At 40.7% G+C, this 21,594-nt stretch overlaps 1 protein-coding gene across 1 annotated transcript in view; it reads left to right on the plus strand.

Annotated features, from left to right (window-relative positions):
- The first annotated feature begins 227 nt into the window (after window positions 1–227).
- Window positions 228–21,594, plus strand: part of LOC112463300 (DNA-binding protein D-ETS-4) — a 36,884-nt gene continuing 15,517 nt past the window's right edge. Inside the window, exon 1 of the mRNA XM_025029629.1 lies at window positions 228–632. Coding sequence (XP_024885397.1) covers window positions 597–632 — 36 coding nt within the window. The 5' untranslated portion in view covers window positions 228–596. The remainder of the gene's footprint in view (window positions 633–21,594) is intronic.

Below are 21,594 nucleotides of genomic sequence, written 5' to 3' on the forward strand. Positions count from 1 at the left end.
GTGTCCGGTGTCGCGGAGATTCGCGAATTCGCAAAGGCGGAGCGACGTTCAGCTCGCCCGCGCCGCGCCGGGTTGTGGATCGCGAGCCGCGGGTGCGCGCGCGACGCGCGCGCATGCGCGAGTTAGTACTTAGTAGGTCGCCCGCGCTCGGCCGACTTCGGCGACGCTCGGGCCGATCGCTTCGAATTCGAACGCGCCCACCGACACCGACTCCCGCCACACGCTCGGCGCTCGCTCGGCGGCGGCGGTCAGTCGGTCGATCGTACGCGACATACGAGGGTTGTGAGGAGCCGCGAGGAGCCGCGAGGATTCGCGAGAGGCACACGGCCGCGCACGCGACGAGGACGGAGAGACAAGGAGGGATCCGGTGACCAGGAGCAACTGGATAAATACTTGTTGACGGAAAAGGCACCGAGCGGAGAGGACGAGGAGGATCCGGTGGATTTTCCATCGTCGTCGTCGTCGCCGTCGGCGACCGCGTGAAGACGAAGCAAAGTTGATCTCTCCACTCGATCGAGAGCGCCGAGAGATCGATCCTCGCGCGCGAGGACGACAGCTGTCAAAAGTGTCAAGTCGGCAGCGAAGGCGAACGAGATATGGTGTACGGAGGAGGATTCGACATGGTGGAGACGGTAAGTTTTGACTTTGAATTATATATGGTTGGTTAATTGTGTTTGCTCGTAAAAGCGTTTTGCCTTTGACACGAGCCGTTCCTCGTAAACATTTTATTGTGATTTATTTTAAATGTGCCACTATGATAATTCGCTTAAGAATACATGTATTACGCTAAGTTGTGCGTTATACTTCATTTCGTTCTATCAAAAAAACTCTTACTTGGCGAAGTGAATGAAGTGATACACTGTTAAATACATAAATGCCAAAGATTAGATTCAATTTGAGTTATTTTCTATCATTCTTATAAGTTCACTGCTCCTATTCAATATGTCGTCAATTTAACTGAAACAATTTAATTAAACCGAAATGGAGTTAAAATAATAACTGTTTTTTATTAAAATAATAAATTTCGACACACATGGTAGTTAAAAATAACAGAATGTTATCTAAATTGATCAAGATATTTTGGTCAAGAAATGTTATCTTTTAATATTTAACAGTGTGTTAATTATTAATCCAATAGAGTTACATATATTTATTAAACTAAAGTACAAACGAACCACGAGAATTCTACATCAAAACTAATTGATTATTCTCTTGAACGTCAGATGGTTTTAAAGCTTTTAAAATTTAATTTAATTAATTCTTTATAGTTTTTGATACGCTAAACGATTTACATTACGTTAAGTAGTTAAGTTTGAATACTATAAGAGCAAATTCGAAACCCTCAACTTCATAAAAATACCGTAGCAATCCTATATACGCAATTATAAATATGCGCGGTTTATCGTTATCGCCGTATTTCAAACAGACAAGCGATTGATTTATTCGTCCTGTAAATAGAGGTGTAGAGAAGGCGTTAAACGTCAGAGAGCGAGGAGAGGATCGTAGTGGAGGATCCTTCGATCGGGCGAGTCGCAGTAGCTACGGCCCTGTCGAAGAAAGACACGAGCCGACGAGTCGGTCGTACGAAAGGCTAACTTTCGAATCTACCACCACTATAAGGCCGGCAATGTCGATAGTTAGGTACGGAGAACCGAGAAATTCACTCGGCTGGTACGTGATGGAAAATTTCGCGGTAAAAACAGAGGCGAAACCCGCCGCCGATCCCGCGGTTTTCTTGGCGGCGCAACTTTTACCGAGCAGGTTTATCGTCTTCCGCAAAACGCGTCGCCTTTGACAGGACTGCCGTGCGATTGTTGCGCGGGTCGCGCCGCTGTCCTTCAATTTTGCAAAGAATTAGCGTGAATTGCGAATCATTTGTTCCCTCCTCTTTATCTGACTGAATGATTAATTAAAATATGTCAACGATTGAGAGGATTCGAGGCATAATCGAAAACTGTATCACATATATAAGAACGCGGCGTGAACTCAATATTCTCAATTTTTTGCACGATTCTTTATCTTTATTTTTTTTACGTAAGAGATAGCACATTAAACTTGAAGCAATCTTGTTTGGAATTATTCTTTTTTGATACTGAAATCAATGTTATTTAATATTAGCGGAATATTATTATCATTAAGAATTGTTTTCGATAATGAATAATTTAAATTTGATAAAATATTTAAATTTACAATTAAATATCTGACAATAATATTAAAATGGAATCGAATGATGACAACAAAGCTCCGAGATGTGATTATTATTGACATAATACGCGGTTTTATTACGCATGATACGCAAACAGCAAGGAATTATTAATAATAAACATTATATACCATGATCTACCTTTTGAGCTTATTACATATTTTTTTTATCGTTACTCCTCAATTTAGTAAGTAATAGGTAATCATTTCGCGGTAATCGACCTATCATTTCACGTAGTTGGAAACAAGCGAGCTAATTATAAAGATAGAAAGGTTTCGTGAGATCTTCGCGAGGAGAATTTATCTCTCGTGAATATGCTCACGAGAACACGGCGTAGAAGGTATTGTTGATACGAGCGGTTGAATAACATTTTTAACGCCTTTCCTCCACAGCTGGACTTTGCTTTCCGAATAGTAGATCGTACTTTGACCAAAAAGCATTATCGCCGCTTGCAAAAGATAATTAAAATATTTACATACGAAATTTCTATGCCGAAATAAAGAAACGTAAATTGCGTGTCGTTAACGATTTTACGAAAATGAGAAATAAAAAATGTAGAATATATTGTCTTTATAATGAAATTTCTCTAACATGTCTCTGATGGCTCTTTTGATCACACAGCTATAGATTATACAATCTGTTACTTTCTTTGTGCATCTCTTCATCTTTTCCTTTTATTCTCGCTTGAGTCTTAAAATTTTTCTAAGATACCGCTTATTATTCGATCGGTGGCAGATACATTCTTCCATCGTTCTAGCATCTGTTAAATTTGTCGACCGTTTAAATTCTCGCTAAATCTACCGTGGCAAAGAATCCAAACTTTTCGTTCCGATCGAACGACCGAAGGCGCGCTTCAGCCTTTGTCCAGGTTATCGTGAGAGTTTTCGGTCGCCGATACGGAGAGACACGTGCTCGTATCGTGCGAAACTTTATTGTCGGCGATAGCCGCGGGCAATACTGGCACGCCGCTGGCGATTCGAGGCGAGTCTCGGCCGCGTAAACAGGGTGTAATTAAAAAATGTCAGTAGCCGGTCTTTGTGTGCCGCGGGTGCATTGTATGTAGCAGGCGTCCTTGCCGAGCCGATTCGAAATCCTGTCTCGCGCGGGCTCGCGCATTAGCGAGGGCGTGGTTGGTCGTTCGTTCCTGGTCCGAGGATAGCCAGGCCTCGTAGTAATTGCACCAGACTTGTTTCCACCGCACGACTTTTACGGTTTCGACTTCTCCCCGCGCCTCTCGTCTCTTTGTCTCTCTCTTTCTCTCACTCTTTCCCTCTCCTTCCTTCCCTCTTTGTCAACGTCACGAAACTCGCAACTGGACGTCACCTACGAAGATCTGCTCTGATTTTAAATAAGACGACCGGTTATAACCTTCGACTTGATCACTGTTCGCTCACGTCCGCGGTATTTTACCTGGATTTTACCTGAAATCAGACACTCGATCCGAGCGTGGTTCGGGTTCGGGTTCCGACACGCCACGGACGAGGTATTTAATGCTGAAAGTTGCGAGAAAAGATGGCGATCGATGGGACTTTCGTCGAGGCGAATGTGAAATATATTCGCGCGAAAAATACCATTCTCTTGTTATCGCCGTAAAGGTTCTCCGGTTCTCTCCCGTGTATATATTGCGCGTGTTGTTACATGAGGAACGTTATAGATAATATACGACACGTAAAGCTATTCACACAGAGATATTTCTGTTCCTATACTTATCGATAGTACATAAATTATGCGGGAAACGTTAAACGTCAAGTACCATATTTTTCTTTACAAAGCTAAAGCGGTTGTTGGTATTTATCCCGATAAAAGTTCGCTATTTATTGTACGTCGGGGTTAAAGGTAGAACGCGTCTTTCGATCGTTAACGTAAGAAACATTTTCGCGAAGTGAATTAAAACGATTTATTCATCCAAGGCGACCCTCTTGGCTTTTTGCGACATCGCATCTTGTTTTCTCTTCGTGCGCTCTTTCACCTTTCTTCTTCTTTTTTCGTAAGGTTTTGGCTTTGCAGACGTCCTATATTTTATTTTTAATGAAAAACCCGTTTAAGTTCATTAAAATTAATTTCATTATTACCGCCGTATCATTAATTGTTTTCATTATTATTTGCATTTTTATTTCTCTCAATAACCTGAGATTATATCTGTAGAATTTGAATTCAAAGATTTAAATTTCTCTCATTATTAAATGCTCTGGTATTATCCGCAGATTTATTATTTTCGAAAAATTGTGGTAAAAATAAACAAACGGTTAAGCAATATGAATTCAGCAAGTTCTTATTTGGTATCCATTTTTAGACAATTCGTGTGTTAAGATTGTTACGTAATATTCAACAACATATTTCGAAATCTAAAAAAATCATTCCGAGACTCCTGTATTCGCAGTTCTTTGAAGTGAGCCAGAAGAAAACGACAATGCAAAGTAGGAGATATTGATCAAGAACGTGTTTCCACTTATCGCTTATTAATTAATTAGGCCGGCAATGATTCATGATATTTTCCCAATTATAAATCGATCCAAATTAAAAATCTTTAAAATCATTTCGATTCAAACAGTTACTTAGTTACTAAATTCTTAATATAATTTTACGAAAATACTAGATTATTAAACTGATATTATTTGTGCACCTTGAGGTTAAAACAGCTCTAAAAATATAAATGTACCGAACTATTATACTTATTCCATTTTATATCTGTATAGATGTCCGTGTCTATCGCGCGAATAAGACATCTAGTTATTATCGAAAATAATAACGTTTAACTGGAATGCAGATCTGTGTGCGAAAAGCCACTATTTTCCTGTCGCTTGGGGATGAATTCTCTGGGGTTCTCAGGGTCCCGACACGTGATTTCTGAAAAACTTTCTAACTCGCGCGGTATATCTGTCGGAGGGTTCGCGGCGTGTGTCAGTTCAGCTTTTCTCAGCGCGCGCGGCCGCGCGGTACCGTTCTCCCGTACTCCCCGCGTACTTAAGGGACATGAAAGGTCGCCGATATTGCTAACGCAAGCGGAGCATAAGTCGCGAGTTGCGCAACCTCAGCCGGCCCTCGCGAGAGCGACGTCGGGTTGCGTGTCGGCGCCCGCCGATCTACGATCTAGGATCGATCCCCGGTTCGAAATCGAGGACATTAATCAGCGTTCGGCGGCGCTTGGTGCACGTGGGTGGCCGTTACTGACGCAAATCGCAATGGCTCGTTCTCCGTTTGCTGCGTTTACCCGTGTTGCGTGAGGTAAATCGAGCGAGGTCGAATCTCCTTGGTGAGGCAAGGCAGAGCAAGGCAAAGCAAAGCGAGAGCACTTGGATTTTCGAAAGGCGGTTTCAAAGGTCGATCGCCCCCTTCGATACCTCTCGGTTCCCATCGAGAAAGCGAGCTCGTGCAGCTCATGCGCTCCTGCGTAAAACAAAAAAATATATATATGAAAAAGAAAAAAGAAAGCGTTTCTCTGGGAAATGCCACGTGCGAATTCCCACGATTTATCGTACGGAATGTATATATCGCGAGGGCAATATCCGCAAATTCATTCGACCAACGCCAACGTGCAAATAAATAACCGTCGTACGAATTGTCGTAGGTAAAAATCTGTCCTTTTACCTCTCAACATTATGACTCGATTAGAAATATTCCTATTCGTGGATAACGTTGGTGTAAATTTACTTTCTTACAATCTACAATCAAATTTTTATACGAATAATTAATTCGCCTATTATGTAAGATCTCAAAATGGTTCTAAAATGCGTTTCTTCCCCCAATGTACTCATCGCGTGTTATAACGCATTCTGTCGTGTTAACTCGCGGTATTTACAACGACCATTCATTACACTCCGATACTCTTTGTTTTGTCGTTCAAATGAAGCCTTTATCGCTTCCGTGCCGAGCCGTCTTCGAGATACTTTATTAACTGTGTTGATACTTGTCAATTGTCGACCTTAGATGTTTCAGTTTCTCTTTCTTTTTTTCGAGTCAAATTTTTAGCTCAATCCTCGATCAAGCAAATTTCCGTAACTCGACGTATTTTCGAATGCGTGTTAAAACCTCGTCTCCAAACCTATCCGTCCATTTTCGAATTTAAACTCGCAGAAGTTCTTCAATTTCTAATGACTTTAGACAAGAGATCGTAATAGAATCACTATAAAGTCGCGCGAATTGGTGCAGACGACGATCAAGATACTCCCGCCAGCGCATAAATTACAATATCATAAATTACAAGCGCCGTATTAGCCTACGACGTACAAGGACGCGACCGAACGAAAGATACGTGCGTTACGTGTATCCCGTATTGGAAGGCTCCACACGTTCGCGCGCACCTCTGACACGTTGCTGACGGTGTTACCAGCACTTTACGGTTAATGCCGCCGTGCGGGATTAACTGTATACGGAACGTCATGAAGGAGTAAATATAGCGCGTCTGATATATATCCCGACGATCGAGCGGATTCCGCGATTGCAACGGTCGTCGCGGAGCGGCGCGTATCCGGAGAGACGTATGGGGAGACCGAATAAGTACTTAGCTTTAGCTATACTTGCCAGTTGTTCGGCGAAGAAGGAAACAATAGAGAAGCGGCTGTGTTACGGCGCGCGTTTGGTACCGCTGCATATATTCCAATTACATTTCGCGAACTTATATGCATCGTGAAATATGCCCTAATGTTTGCTTAACGTTCGAGTTAAACATCGCAGATGAAAAACGCGGTAATAGAAATAGTCAATTAAGTTTCTAACGCGCGTATGAATACGTTTATTTTGATCGGAATCCAGTTAGATACAGTTTGATCTTGGCTCAATTTTGTTACTTGATTTCGCGTCGGCTCGACATCGTGTTATGCGTTAAACCTAATTAAGGCCTTCACACATAAAATCGCGTAAGAACGTAAAACGTAAGTGTAAGAAAATCGACCAATCCCAATCAAGTATTGTGATGTCCGTAACCCCAGTATAGGGGAAAATACTTGATTTGGGATTGATCGATTTTCTTACGCTTACGTTTTACGTCCTTACGGCATTTTATGTGTGAAGGCCTTTAGTATGACTAAATTTAGTCTGAGGAGTGTCCGCGGAGGCCGGCATTCGCCGGAGCAATTTGCCATCGTTCCCGACGTCTTTACTTCTTTTCTGTCGATTAAACGCCGTCGCGACTACAAATGTCATAACACACGCAAAAACAAGTCCCAAGTCAATTGCTACATTCTAAGCACATTACGTAGGAGTTTACTTCACGGTACGTCCCGTTCCCAACAGAGGAAATAAAAGTGACAATATTAACTGTCGACTTTTCATCGATATAAAGAGGCACTTGACATTTCCTCGACGACTTCATTCGTAGTCGCTCTTCACAGTCTCTCTCGTTATTGTTTTATTGCGCCAGGAAAAGTGTACTTTTCTCTACCACGTTCCTTTGAAAATCGTATGTACGCCCATGATAATTTGTTTTTTGTTCGTTCCGATTCTCGCTGCACAAGTTATGATAAATAAAACCATATACATAAATATTAATAATGTTTATTTATTCAGCATATATAATTATGAAAATGTAATGATCTATCGATCGTCATTTAAGTCCCATCACTATTGATTTTTTTCCTTTTTACTGAGGCACTAATAATTTGATAAGCAAGAATGTCACATAAAAGTTTTTACATTTACAATCTCTCGTCTAGAGAGATAAAAAATATATCACTTTATAAGTTACATTATGCAGGAATCAATCAAATTTTGCTACAGCTGCATGATTGAACACTTCTCTTTTTTTCCCCCTTTTTTCATAATTGGAAAATGTCAAGCGTCGTTAATGCTTTATTCGCATTTAATTTCTAGTCCCGTTTAGCCGACTGCGCCGACGCCGACGTAGGAAAGAAATTTTTCTAGGAGTCTTAATTTGCGGCACCCTTCGATCGTTTAGAGGCGTAATCGCGCTTTCTTCCAATTCGCTTCGGTTATGCCGCGTACGCCGTGGTATTTACGCGTGGCTACGTGATCCTACGTGTATGTACGTAGGTAACCGCTGCGGCAACCGAGTTTCTTCGGTACGTGACTTTACCGTTAGGCCGCTTCTCCGCTTCTTCTGTCCGCGAGTTGCCTACATACGGAGCAAGCCACTATATACGCGTTTAATGAACGAGTTTTCGATGTTTCCTCTCTCTCCCTTCCCTCCCGTCTCTCCCTCTCTCCCTCTTTCCTTCTTTCTCTCTTTCTCTCTGTCGGTCTTTACGTCAATTGAACACGACGAGCGATTGACGATCCCCGCGATACCTCCGAGTCAATAAAATTCTGTTAATTTTATTAGTATCTTAAAGAGGAGAGAGGGAGGAGAAAGAGAGTATTGAAAATTCTTTAACATATATGTCACGTGTGACAGTTTAAATTTTGTGACGTATATTAGCATATATGTGTGATAACGATAATAACATTAATTTTCATAATACTAACGATAAATCTAAAAGCAGTGTGTAGTTTATTAGATAAACATATAGTTATTATTAAAACAGTCAACAACAAGCGCTTCTAAAATACTCGAGAACATATATATAAAATATTTGTGAACTTTATGATATTATAAATGTATTTGGTTCTATATGCGTAAACATTTATGCGAAAGGTAGAGAGGTTGAAATATAAGTTTTCCTTATATCTCATTAACAATGCGATTCCGAGGCAAAAGAAGATATTCTTGAGATACCGGGAAGGTTTGCAGAAGCAACAAGAGCGCGAGAGGCATCTCCCGAGAGGGAGAACACGAGTTTCATTTGAATAGAATGGATCGATAGTGATTTACGATACACTCGATGCCGTGCACACTCGTGACCGTTTTCCATTTCTCCTAGCTGCTCTTTACCGGTCCCGGTCCGCCTCTTTATGAGCGTCGTACACACGTCTCGATATCAGAAAATTCAAGTACGTCCGCGTGCACGACGCGAGCGAACGTTACGCCTTGCGATTTGCGATGGGAATGGAACAAACGTGTACGATCGACAGTTTACGACGGACGGCTAATTGCGGGAACGCGAAAGCCCGGTGCGAATCCCTTTTCCGAAATCCCAGGTTATCGGCAACCAGTCGTTAATAAAACGACCCGCGACGCACTACACGTAATCGTTACAACGGACTAAATAGAAAAGAAACATCTTACATGAAAGTTATAGAGCGAAACCTTCGAAACGATATACAGTTTCGCAATACGCGGCGTGGCGCAATCGTAAAGAAGCGGCAAGAAAACGGCTATATCTTTTTGAGTGGAAACCAATACGCTCCGCGTATATCGTGCGCGAAAGCTCGCGATACGTAATGGGGAGAAAGCAGGAAGATTACGATCTCTGAAGATTACGTACACCCTGTTTCGTGCGCACGATGCGCGGGGTGGTAACGCGTGCGTCAGACATCTCGACGTCTGAGGAGAGTGAAACATGGGATCGTCTCGACGTCGTGTAAAGTTATGCGTGAACCAGCGGCGCGCGGTGCATTCACGTGCAACGGTATCTCCTGTGCGACGACTGCGACGCGGCCGTCTGACTTTGACGAGCTTCATTCACTGGGAAACGCGTCGACTGCGCGTAGCGCGCACAAGAAATGTTTCACACAAAAGTTGGAGTCTTGGAAAGAGGGAGGGAAAAAGGGGAAACATACTTCGACGGTAATACCTTTGGCAATGCGTATCGTCGTTACGGAATACGGCAATGATTAGAGCTCATTATTTTAAATGAGTATCGGACGAAAAAAATAGGACGAATATAATTATCATTAGAGTACGCGCAATTATCTACGAAAGCATTTTAAATTCGTATAAGCAAATTAGATATGTTAGTAAAATATTACCGTTATTAATGCTTAATCTTTTTACATCTCTCTGATGGAATGTCAAACAGTTTTGGTAAAAATAATATCTGTCGAATTTTTGAAATATTAAATGCTCTTAACAACTCAATTCAAGAACTTACCTTTACGCCTCAAGAAGTAATTAATCCCTATCTGGTCATAGTGCTCCCATGTAACCCAATTTTTGTGTGATTGTTTTGTTCCTTTTTTTAAAGATCAACATAAACCTTATGTATTTAAAGTGATACGTGAACCAAATGACGATTTATTTACGTTCTTCCCTCGGTAATATCCGAATAAGACTTCTAAAAAAAAAAAAACGGAAGAGGAGGAACATTGATCGATGGTAACAAACGGCATGGTCGCGGTGAGAGGATGACGACAACAACACGCGTATCCTATCTGGCGCGAACACACGGAGGCGGATTCTCGGAACGGGAGGCCATTACCGGTACACAGCCGCGTACTGATATCTCAATATGTGCCCTTAGCTCGAATCCATTATAATGCCTCGGGTATACCGCGAGGACAATCGTCGCGCATGGTCGTGTAGAGAGAAAGGGAGCGAGAGAAAGAAACAAAGAGAGAGAGAGAGAGAGAGAGCCGTTTGGTATTGCTCCGCGAGAATAGCCATCCGCCGCGGCCGGCGCGTTCCAGGAACGCCACCCAGAGTTCTTTCGCCGCGAATTTCGCGCGACCCGTTCGCTCCATCCAAGAATTCGCCACCGCACGCTCGATTAGGAAAAGTACCTTAGGAATGGGCCTTGAAAGGACGCTTCGGATAATACTTTACGGTGATATGTTGTTAGCGAGGGATTCTTAACTTAAGAATGACAACATAAGCAGAGCGCGTTTTAAATCTGGGATGACGCTGCACGGAGACGCTCAGGTCGATAGATCGTGATCGGGATAGAGTCGTACGTTACGCATTTACATTTCAATGCGAGACGATAAGGGCGGGAGTTTTCTGAGAAAAAAAAAAAGAAGAGAAACATCGAATTCGCGTATCACGTCGCGCGCGATATGGGACAAGCTCGTCGATTTTGCGCGCCCCGCCGTCATTTCACGAACGACATCTCGATAAAGCCGCGTTACAACCAGTAATTTCGTAGAATAGGAGACACCGGGGATGCATTTACGGATGCGAATTACCGTGTCGCTACGCACCGTAAACACCGCGATGTTATGTCTTCTACAGGAAGTATCGACGACGTTTCTCTCTTATTTTTCTTTTTTCTTTCGATTCCACTCGCCCCCGCATCGCTCATACGCATAAGCGTTTCTCGCTGCGTCTAGATATCGTGGCAAGAGAATGCTCTTGTTATATGGCGCGTACTATCCTGAGAAACGATAACACGTACGCTTCTTGCATTCATATTACGGGGGCGATGCTACAGAATTTTGATCGCTATAAGAAAACAACATTCACGAGGAGAAGGAAATTATTGTCGCAATCTATATATTTTATCCCACAGTTTCACTTTCGGAACATTTTGTGTGTATATATGGGTAACTTAGAACTCTTTAAAGAAAATTCGGAAAAATCTATTAATTATATCGAAATTATTCTAAAAATTGTTATTCTTCCAAAAATAGAACCGTAGGAGTTGATTAGATTGTGGAGAAGATATTGTGATTTTTTGTAAAGATTACATGTGGCTTAGTTCGTTGAAGGCACTTCTAACCCAACTTACTTTTCCGAGAATGTTCGATCGCATCTCTTTGTTTCTCACGATCAATCTGATTGACTTGAATGCGGCGCGCGAGCAGCCCGAGAGTCTGTCTAATACGATTAGTACCTTTTACACTAGTTTGAGATACGTCAACGGAGATAAATTTCAGGAAATATATACGTTCCTTCGTCGTAGATATATTGTGTGCATGATATAATCCGCTTCGTTCACTTCGGGCGAGGGTATGACAATGGTATGGTTACGTGGGTAGCGGACAAGAAAACTGTGCGACTCCTACGCGAAAGGCTTTTCAGGCTTCCAAGAAGTAGTGCACCTTTGCGTACGCACTTATTCGATAGCGGTCCTTTTCCTCTCTATATATATCCCTCTCTGTATCTCTTCTTTCGCTATTTGACGTTGAACACTGAAGTGGCAATGTTGCGAATAATCCCGCGGTTTATTCTCCCTGGAACCCGAGCGACGAAGTCGGTCCGGTTAGGTCGCACGAACTATTGTATCTGGACCCGGTGGAAAAAATCGAACGTTTTCACGCGTAAAGGTAGATCCTTGGATTATATCCATAGCCTTACTCACTCGCGATATCCGCGAGAAAAATATTTATGATATCAGGACTTATGATGGAATTAATAAAAGTTGTTTTAAATTTATTTTCTTGAAACTGATTCACTTAAACTTTTTAATTTTTAACCAAGTTATAAGTCTGTAAGTTGCATAACTACCGTTTTTTATCTTCATGAAGATTTTACTAGGCAAAAAAGGGGGGACGATTCGCTCAATACTGGTTAAGTCTCTTATTAGCTCTCTTATTTTTATATCAAAAATTATTATCGATTTATTTTTAACTTGCCGTACGTTCCTACTTCTCGTTCGTTTTTTTTCGGGGACTGCACCGGGGTCTCTACTCTCTTGACTCGACGAATCTACGCTCGATCTTACCGCATTCGCCGATTCTTCCACGTATGCGAGCCACGCTCCGCGCCGCTGAATTAAACATAAGTCAGCGTGCGCATAATATATGCCGCAAATGTTACCGGCATGGCGGTTGTGAAATGCGATTCGATAGTTGTATCCGCGCACAGCTTTTTGGGGAAGAGAATTTCGTCTTGCTCGCGACTCCGTCGCAAACACGCAAGTCGCTTTGTTTTATTTTCTGTTAATCCTTAAACGAGATTTATTTCCATAATTTTTAAAATATTAAATGCGGCTTCAAACATTTTTCGACAAATATTTAACGCTGCGATAATTGTCGTTTTATCGGTAAAAAATATTTATATATTTTACTAATTTGACATGCGCGATCGATAAATATTTTCTCGTAGAGCGCGAATTAGAATATCTTTCAGAATACGAGATGAATATGGCGCAGAACAAAATTTTCTTAAATGCGATTCTTCGTGTATGTATTATATTGATGTTTGTTTAGCTGTAATATTATGCAATGTTTAGAAGACGTAGTAACTATGTGATCCGAGAAATGCAAAGAGGTATTTATCGTGCGACTGTCATGTCGCGCGTCCGATACGATCGAGAAGAAACACAGACTGCATTTCCGGACTGCATCGCGCAGTCGATGTACCGTTGCGTCTTGCCATCCATCGCGATAAAGCGCGGAGACCCAGAGAGAGAAAGAGAGAGAGAGAGAGAGAGAGAGAGAGAGAGAGAGAGAGAGAGCCGTAATTATCATCATTATCGTCGTTATTCTATATAGCGCGGATATTCGCCCCTCGGGGGCCCATGCTCGTTCTCGCTTCGCTTCGAATCGCGGCTTATTAACGAATAAATTATGTCATAACGGTTTGATCAGCGTCTCAACGCGCGCGGTTGGAATGCTACTTGCGTGAGAAATGGAAAAAAGAAGAAGAATCTGATGCCTTTTAAGTGATCAACTAGTTTACTGCTGAACTCCCGCCATTCGATATCTGGCGTTGATATCTCTTATCCGTTTTCTCACTAAAGTGATAAACTGTGAGAGAACGTCCAATCGTAATGAAGTGATCATTTTATCACAGTTTGCCTAATATCTAATGTTGAAAAAATGTTGAGCAGTTTTAGAGTAATAAAATAACTTATGAATAAAAATCACTCGGAATTGTTCGCATTTTTAATTTGTGTGAGTGCTAGGTGTCAGTTAATTTTATTGGCTTCATTATTTTAAACGTAATTTTGAATCTTTTCATATGTATCTAGAACAAAAAACTGTAATTGCTAAGGCTACTTAATTTACTTTTTCTAGTTTATTATCCTTCTATTTATCATCAATTTTTTATCTTCTTGATTATTGCTTTTAAATCTCTTACATATTCTTATTATTTTTACTTATAGCTATATATAATTTAGTTTCTCATGTAAATAGCTTATTATGGAAAAGATAAAAGAGAGATACTGTTTTTATCTTTTTCATAATAATCTTTAAAAAGAAATATGTACTTGTATATCTACTTTGTTCTTTCGTCACTTTATTTCTAGGATATTTACGATCGTTTATTATAGATTCGATAAAACTTAAAAATTCTTATCTTACTATTTAACTGAATTCAACAGTAACATTGAATTTGGTTGCGACTTGTAATTCTTGATATAAAAAGGAAAAGATAGAGAGAAAGAGAGAGATCTGTAACGTCCCGTCCCTTCTTCTCTCGTTCCTCTCTTCTCGTCTCGGCGGTTTATATTCACTCATCGAGCTATTCACAGTCGCCTTACAACTGGAGGTGTAACCGTTTCCCCCTCATCTCACCTCGTCCTCTTCCTCTTTCTCTCTCTGTCTTTTTCGTCGCGTCCGTTCCCTTTCACGGGATGCAGATAATCTCCTCTTGCCGTATGTCGAAGAGAGGTGGTCGTTCCTCTCCCGTGCCGTGCCGGCAGAACGGGCCGGGGGCCGGCAGCCTCAAGGTCGGTCACTTCGGGTTTTCCAAATCGTGGTCCTGCATGACGGGCAACTTCCTATCGCCGTCCTCGTCTCGCCCGCGAGCTCCGAAGCGAGCGAAAGGAGCGTAAAGTGAAGGCAAGGGAACAGCGTCGATGTAATTTCGACGGACAAAAAGTCACATAACTACTCCTCGACGGCGACCCTTCGGCGTTAGTATCAAATGTGGGACACGTGCAAAGATACAATACAATTCGGCCGACAATCGAATATTGGTTTGTGCTAGAGATATCATCTCAGGAATGTCGAGTGACACGAGGAAAAAATTAGAAAGAAACCTACGCGTTAGAGGACAGGTCCCCGAATCTCTATCAAATCGATGACGTACTTCTATTTGGTATTTATTTGCGCATTTGACTATAATAAACGATTTCTTTTATTCCGCAATGTTGTTTGTACGAAATTCTTATTTTGAATAAGGAAACTTATTGAACTTTTGCGAATTACCTAATTTTCTCTATTTTTATATCCCTGTTATATTTTAATCGCTTTATATTGTTGCTATTCTTTAATCGCCAATGTTTAAAACGTTGTTACTGAAAAGATGAAAATAAATCCAAACTATAGTTAGAAACAGTTTGTTATAAAAAGAAGATCATCCTTTTAGTTTTTGTGTGAATTGCATAATAATAAATTATATTATATACAACAAGGAAATATGTATTATATGTTGTAATACAAAAAATTAAATATTTCTCTTGTAATATTTCAAAGAGATGATAAAATCACAATTCCGAGAAACGGATTTGGCTTTTTTTACCTTTGTTGGAGCTTAGTGAATAGCTCAAAGATTTTGCGTCGTCAATTTTTTTGCTGATCAATCTTGCGATTGATCGACACTCGGAGAACAGCCCATAAATTAAACCGTATATACTTGCAATATTTTTTTTTCTTTAACGCGTGGCTAATCTAAAAGCAGCGCAAGGTCCTGCGTCACAAATGACAAGGGACTCCTTCGAACACGGAAGCTGTCGAAATCACGTATTTGTTACGCAGTAGTTTCACGCTGAAGTCGGCACCTTTCTGCGATGCACGAAATGACGAAATTACTACCATCGCCATCTTTTTAGTAGATACTTATTAATTATATAATTTTTCGATATTTGCAGCAAGTATATTGATACCTATTATTTTAGTCAGTTTATTTTCTAATTCTATGAATGTTTATCGATTAAATATGTGTTACGTCGATATTGTTGCATATTTTCTCCGAACTAAATATATCTCTCTTCAGTATGAATATATGAAAAAATATTCCGAGTATTCAATAAGATAAGGTTTTAAAAAAAGCAAGAATAAGAGAATTCTATGAATAAAATATCAATATATCATAGAATATTGAATTAGTCTTAAATAATTTTCTAATTTTGTTAAACAAGAAATATATATACAGTCCAATCTTTAAAAGGAACGCTAATAGTAGCGATAATCTCGAAAAAAATAACCTTGAAGAGACAAAAAAAACGTGTTTTACATAACATTTGTTCTTCGACGCCATCTAAATCATTTAAAATATCATTTTAAATACCTTTATATATACATATATTTATATTGCTTATACCTGCCCCTCCAAATTTGATGGAGATATTTCAGATCGTATGGCCATTTTTCGAACAGGCCATTTTTTATGTAAATATGTTCTTTTTTTATGCATGTAAATTTAAAAATCAACTTATTCAATTTCTTTAACCCTAAATATTGAAATAGCCTCAGAGAGAGAGAAAAGCCGCTCTAAATGTCTTCCATGCGCGGTCGAAGTGGTTCGATTGCGCGAAACCTGGCGTGAATTTTTCGCGGTTATAACACGTCGTGCAACGTGCGCGTGTGAAGTGAGCAACACACGCGCGCGTAAGACATTATAGCCGCGAGGGCGATGCGTGGGCGGTAAAGTGTTATTAATAGCGTACACCGTCGATATATCGGCTACGGGCGGCGCAACGATGCGCAATAATGAGGCAATTATTAACGAGAGTCGATTAACGGTCGTGAGAGAGGAGCTCGAGCGCTCGAGGGAGAGATGTTTCAACGAATTTCCCATAAAATTATCACACGCGCGATTGTTACATAAATCTCGTGTGACACTACCACGCTGTGTCCCGTTGCTTCTTCGATTATCCATCAACCGTATTGTTTTTTTCAATCTGCATCCATTTGATGTTTATTGGACATTTGTAATTTAAGATTAAATTCCCTCGTTACGTTCCTCGGAACGGACATTTACGATTTCGAGAAGACTATAAATGAAGGATAAAATATCTATCGACAATATTATTAACACAAACAAGTACATTATTATCAAGATTATTAATAAAGCAAGGTGTCATAAGAATAGCATCAAGAAATAAATTAATATTTATTATTTGTAGGAATATATAAGTGTTATTTTCTCGTAGAAATTTAATTCTTTTATCAACTTTTATCTGTGTATTATTAGATCCATTCATTGAAGATATATTTTATTACATTTTCTGGATTTAAAAGGAAATAGATATTTTTAGGAAATATCAGGAGTGTGTTACTAAAATAAACATTAAGCAAGCCCGAGAGAAAGCAAGATGAGAGATAAACGGGACCGACATTTGCGAATTTATCTCGTGGAATAAATGTGATGTTCGAGATCTGTATAGTCTTCTCGAATGAACTCGAATGAAGCTACGAGAGGTCCACCGTGTAGCCGGGGCCCTTGTGGGGCCCCGGACGCGAATTTACGATCCTCGCTGGATTATATCCACGGACGTAGGGTAGTGCCCTAGGACGCGATCCTGTTGGGGGATCCGAGGCGTCCGTGAGGCGCTTAATAACGCTACTTTAAAGCTCGCTCGCGCCGAACAAAAGCCGACCTGCCATAACTTCTTCATGGTGATGCACCGACGGCATTACCGTGGCGCGTTATGCCCCCATTATGCGGTATTATGTTACTATTTACGCTATCGCGGCTGCCTATTTATTTGTCTTGCCTCGCTGACCGTTCTCGATCTTCCGCTTTTTCCTCCCACGCGCTCTCTTTCTCCGGAAGGCGCACGATCGTGGAGGAATCGCTGAAAATTAGATTAGACGCAAATCAGTCGACAATTAGGCAATTATGAATTTGTTTCCGCAACTGATCGCACCGACGATTCTTTCAAAATGTAGAAAGTTTTGTATTTACTTAATAGAAGATAAACATTCTAAGGATCGTGTTCGTGAAGATTTATTTCGCAAAATGAAAAGAAAACAAGCAGACTTTCAAACGGCTTTGAGGCCGAATCTTTTCCGATAGCCGACGTGGAACACAAGCACCTTGTGAGTTTCCCCTCGGGTCAGGCAACTTGCAATTCTCGCAGTAGAGTACCGCAAGTATTCCGCGCGACGAGGGAAACGCAGCTGTTATCCCGAGATAAAGTGCTGAACTTAACGGCGGCGCGTACGGGAGACACGAGAATGGAGGAAACACGCGGTGCGAGCGTTCAGTCATTAGTGTCCGCGATATGCCGTCGTTTACCCCACCGCGTGGCGATAAAGTAGCCATCGGGGCCATCGGGGGTTGCGCTCCGTCGCGCTGTGCGAAAGCGCGTCGCCGCTCGCGACGTCCACTCGTATAGCCGCGTCGCGTAGTTGCATTTCCGCACAAGATCCTCCAGACTATACACGTCGCGTACGTTACGCGCGATTATCGTCAAGCGCAGCATCGCACGCCTCTGTAATTTCCGTTCTCTCGAGTGTTACGCGGACAACAGCAAACGCGGCGATACTCGCGCATCTGCTCTTTTATACCTGATATGTTGATTGTTACACGCTTTCTTGCCGCATTACCTGGTTTTAAAACGTAGTTTCTTCCACCTTTTACGCTTGCATCATATGTATTTTACTTGACTTAATTCAAGGAGAATTGCTCGCTCCCCCCGATCTTCTATACACACGGGGGGGATATTGAAGATACCTCTACCAATCTTTGAATTAACTGATCAGTTTACGATTAATGTGCATCGTCTTATTTATCTTTGTAAAATATAAACGTCAGAGATAATAAATTATATTGATTCGTATTCGAATAGTAAGTGGATGATTTTATAATTTTGATTATATTTATATAAAATTACCATGTCGATGTAATAAATGTTAAAGAAACGGATGAATGAAAATTTTAAGAACTCAATCAAATTGCACGCGTAAAAAAACACGTTATGTGGGATGTCCGATGTTTGTCATAGTCGATGAAATATGACCGCGAATGGTTGTAAGTTAAACGAGCGATCGCTATCATTTTTCCTACTTATTCCCTGCCCGCGCGATGGATAATTGATCACGCGAATAACCACCGTGACCGCGAAGAAATATTCCTCGCGCCGAGATTACACTTAATTTGTAATAGGGGTTTTTATAGGTTTTTTTTTTCATCGGAATTGAATGTCCGCGGTGGCCTTGAGGCACGTAGGACATAATTACGGTAACATCCGTAGATGAGATTTCACGGCGAGACAGCCGCCGTGAAACGAGAGAATAATTCGATTCTGACTACACGGCGAAAAGAAATGTGCGGTGAAAGACGGTTCACAGATAAAGCGAGAAAATTTCAAGCGTGTGTTCGTTCACAAAAATGATAGGGGAAAAGATTTATAAAACAAAAGATTCATGAAAATTCGATAGACAGTGCGCGAGATTGGGTAAGATGCATGCGTGATTTAAAATTATCGCTTTGACGCTTGCGGCTTGATTAAGATTTAATGGTAATATAATGGCAGACGCCTAAGTAGAAAGATGTAATCGCGACGTGTGAGGCGAGTGAAGTGGGAAAACCTACTACTCACTCGTAATATTTGTATCTCGCGTCGAGATGCTGCGATACTATTTTAATGCGGCTTTATGACGTCACGTACAACACACATGCACAGGCAGCGACGATTATAATCCGGGGAAAAAAATATGCAGATGAGACTCGAGTGCATCGCGGCGCTCCGTTGTCTCTCCGTTGCACTAATATAATATGCATGGAAATCAGCCGCGGATAATGAGCCGCAAAAATACTTCCTGCATCTTCGTTCGAGGAATAAGTGAGTAAGTAATCCTCGACACTTGGATGTGCCGCGCGATTGTAACGGCGGCTGTTTTCTTCGTGGATGCATATAATGAATACTCCGTATGTCGCTTTTGATATGCGTTAAAAGCGCTAAAATCTGTCACTTGACAAAAGAGGAAACGGTATTGCGAGGCTGTAATATGGATGTAATATCACGAAATCGATTGAAGCTGAACAGGAAAGTTCAGCTAGGAGTTATATTCTTATCTAGTCGCTTACATTGTGAATAATTCGCGTGTTGCGTCTATAAGAGTATTTTTCTTCTATTCTAAATATGTTCTTATGTAATATGTAAAGAAATTATATTTCTTATACCAATCGATTGACGGAAGTTGAAGGATAGGTATTTAGAATGTATTTACGTTATATAAATATTGATTTCACTCGCTGTTTTTGTATAAGATGCGTATTTTGTCTTACCAAACAATTATTATAACAATATTCTTTTTCATCTTATTATCTTCGGATAACAGTATTAACAAATTTATTCCGAGGAATCTTTATTGAAAAATCTTTTTTTTTTTATAATCAAGTTTTTAATTAAGATCGAGAAATTCCCTAATTATTTCTTCCAAACCAATTAACATTCTAACGCCTAAGCGGTGCTTTACGCTGATGCCTGGTGATGTTTATTTTATATAAACATTTAATTTTAATGGCCGAAAGCGTGTGCAGCGTGTGTCCCGGACCGAGACCGAGACCGAGACCGAGTTTGAATGGGCGACGAGCTGGAAACGGGGTTTCTGGAGTAATTTCAGAGGTATGACGCACGCGAGCCGCAATTCCCGCGTTCAGGTTGAGACGGCTGACATCAGTTTGCCGCATTTAGCGTTAGTGGGATTAATTGCACGATGCACGAACGTCCGAGCGAAATGAATGCCCGGCAAGGTGGAAAGAATACCGGTCGCGCGATTGGCCGTTCGCGCATCGCGCCTCGTCACAATGATGGTAATTCGAGAGGAAATTCCTCTCATAAATATTTCGACTCGTAAAACAACGTGATGATGCGGAGATATAAAGATATGTCTGCATATGTGTGTGTGTATATTATATGTATGCGTGAGGACCTGTATACAGAGTGTCTCATTTCTACCGTGTTATATTTTAATAACAGATCCTTTGGCCAACTTCGAGTCGATCTTTCCGTAGGAAGAATTACTCCGAAGTCGTTATGCTTTTTATAGGACACGTACCCTACGTACGGCAAAAAGTTGCACTTTGCGTACGCGGTTGACCTTCCTGCGGATCCGAAAAATGCTGAAGAATTTCGGGATTGCAATACCGAAGGCCTCTCGTCTCTTCGCGTTTTCACTTCGCACTTTAATAACAACATTACGAAGCGGTATGACCACGGGTGAGGTAATTAACAAGAATATCAGGTACGATGGTATGGCTCTTTTAATTGCTCCAGTGGAATTTCTATGGCGAAGACAAAGACGCAGTTGTGTCAATTAAAATAAAGATATCTTTTCATACTTCTTTATTGGAGTAAATTTGCAGAAAGATAAGAATTAAGTCAATTACACGAGAATAAAAAAAAAAACAGTTTAAGTTTATGAGGTATAATGTAAAATCATATTTAAATTAAAAGTAAGATAGCAACAGATTTATATTTTACGTTACGTGTAAAAATCTCGGAATTTTTTATAGTTCCTTTATGTCAAAATAAAATTAAGTCAAATTTTACGAATTATTGTTGCTTTTGATAGCGCCCGCATTCTTTTATAAACTACCTGAAGAATTTCTGAGAATACAATGTTATATAAAAATAGTTTCTTTCAACTTATATTGCCGTTCCTTAAAATTAGAACATCGAAAATTTTGATTAAGATTATGCCTATTTGGAATCTAAATCGTCACCCGATAGAGATATGTTGTCATTTTCTAAAAAATGACAATATTTATACCATTAAGT

This window comes from Temnothorax curvispinosus, unplaced genomic scaffold (genome assembly GCF_003070985.1).
Source record: "Temnothorax curvispinosus isolate PA1 unplaced genomic scaffold, ASM307098v1 QBEX01013138.1, whole genome shotgun sequence".
Taxonomy (NCBI): domain Eukaryota; kingdom Metazoa; phylum Arthropoda; class Insecta; order Hymenoptera; family Formicidae; genus Temnothorax; species Temnothorax curvispinosus.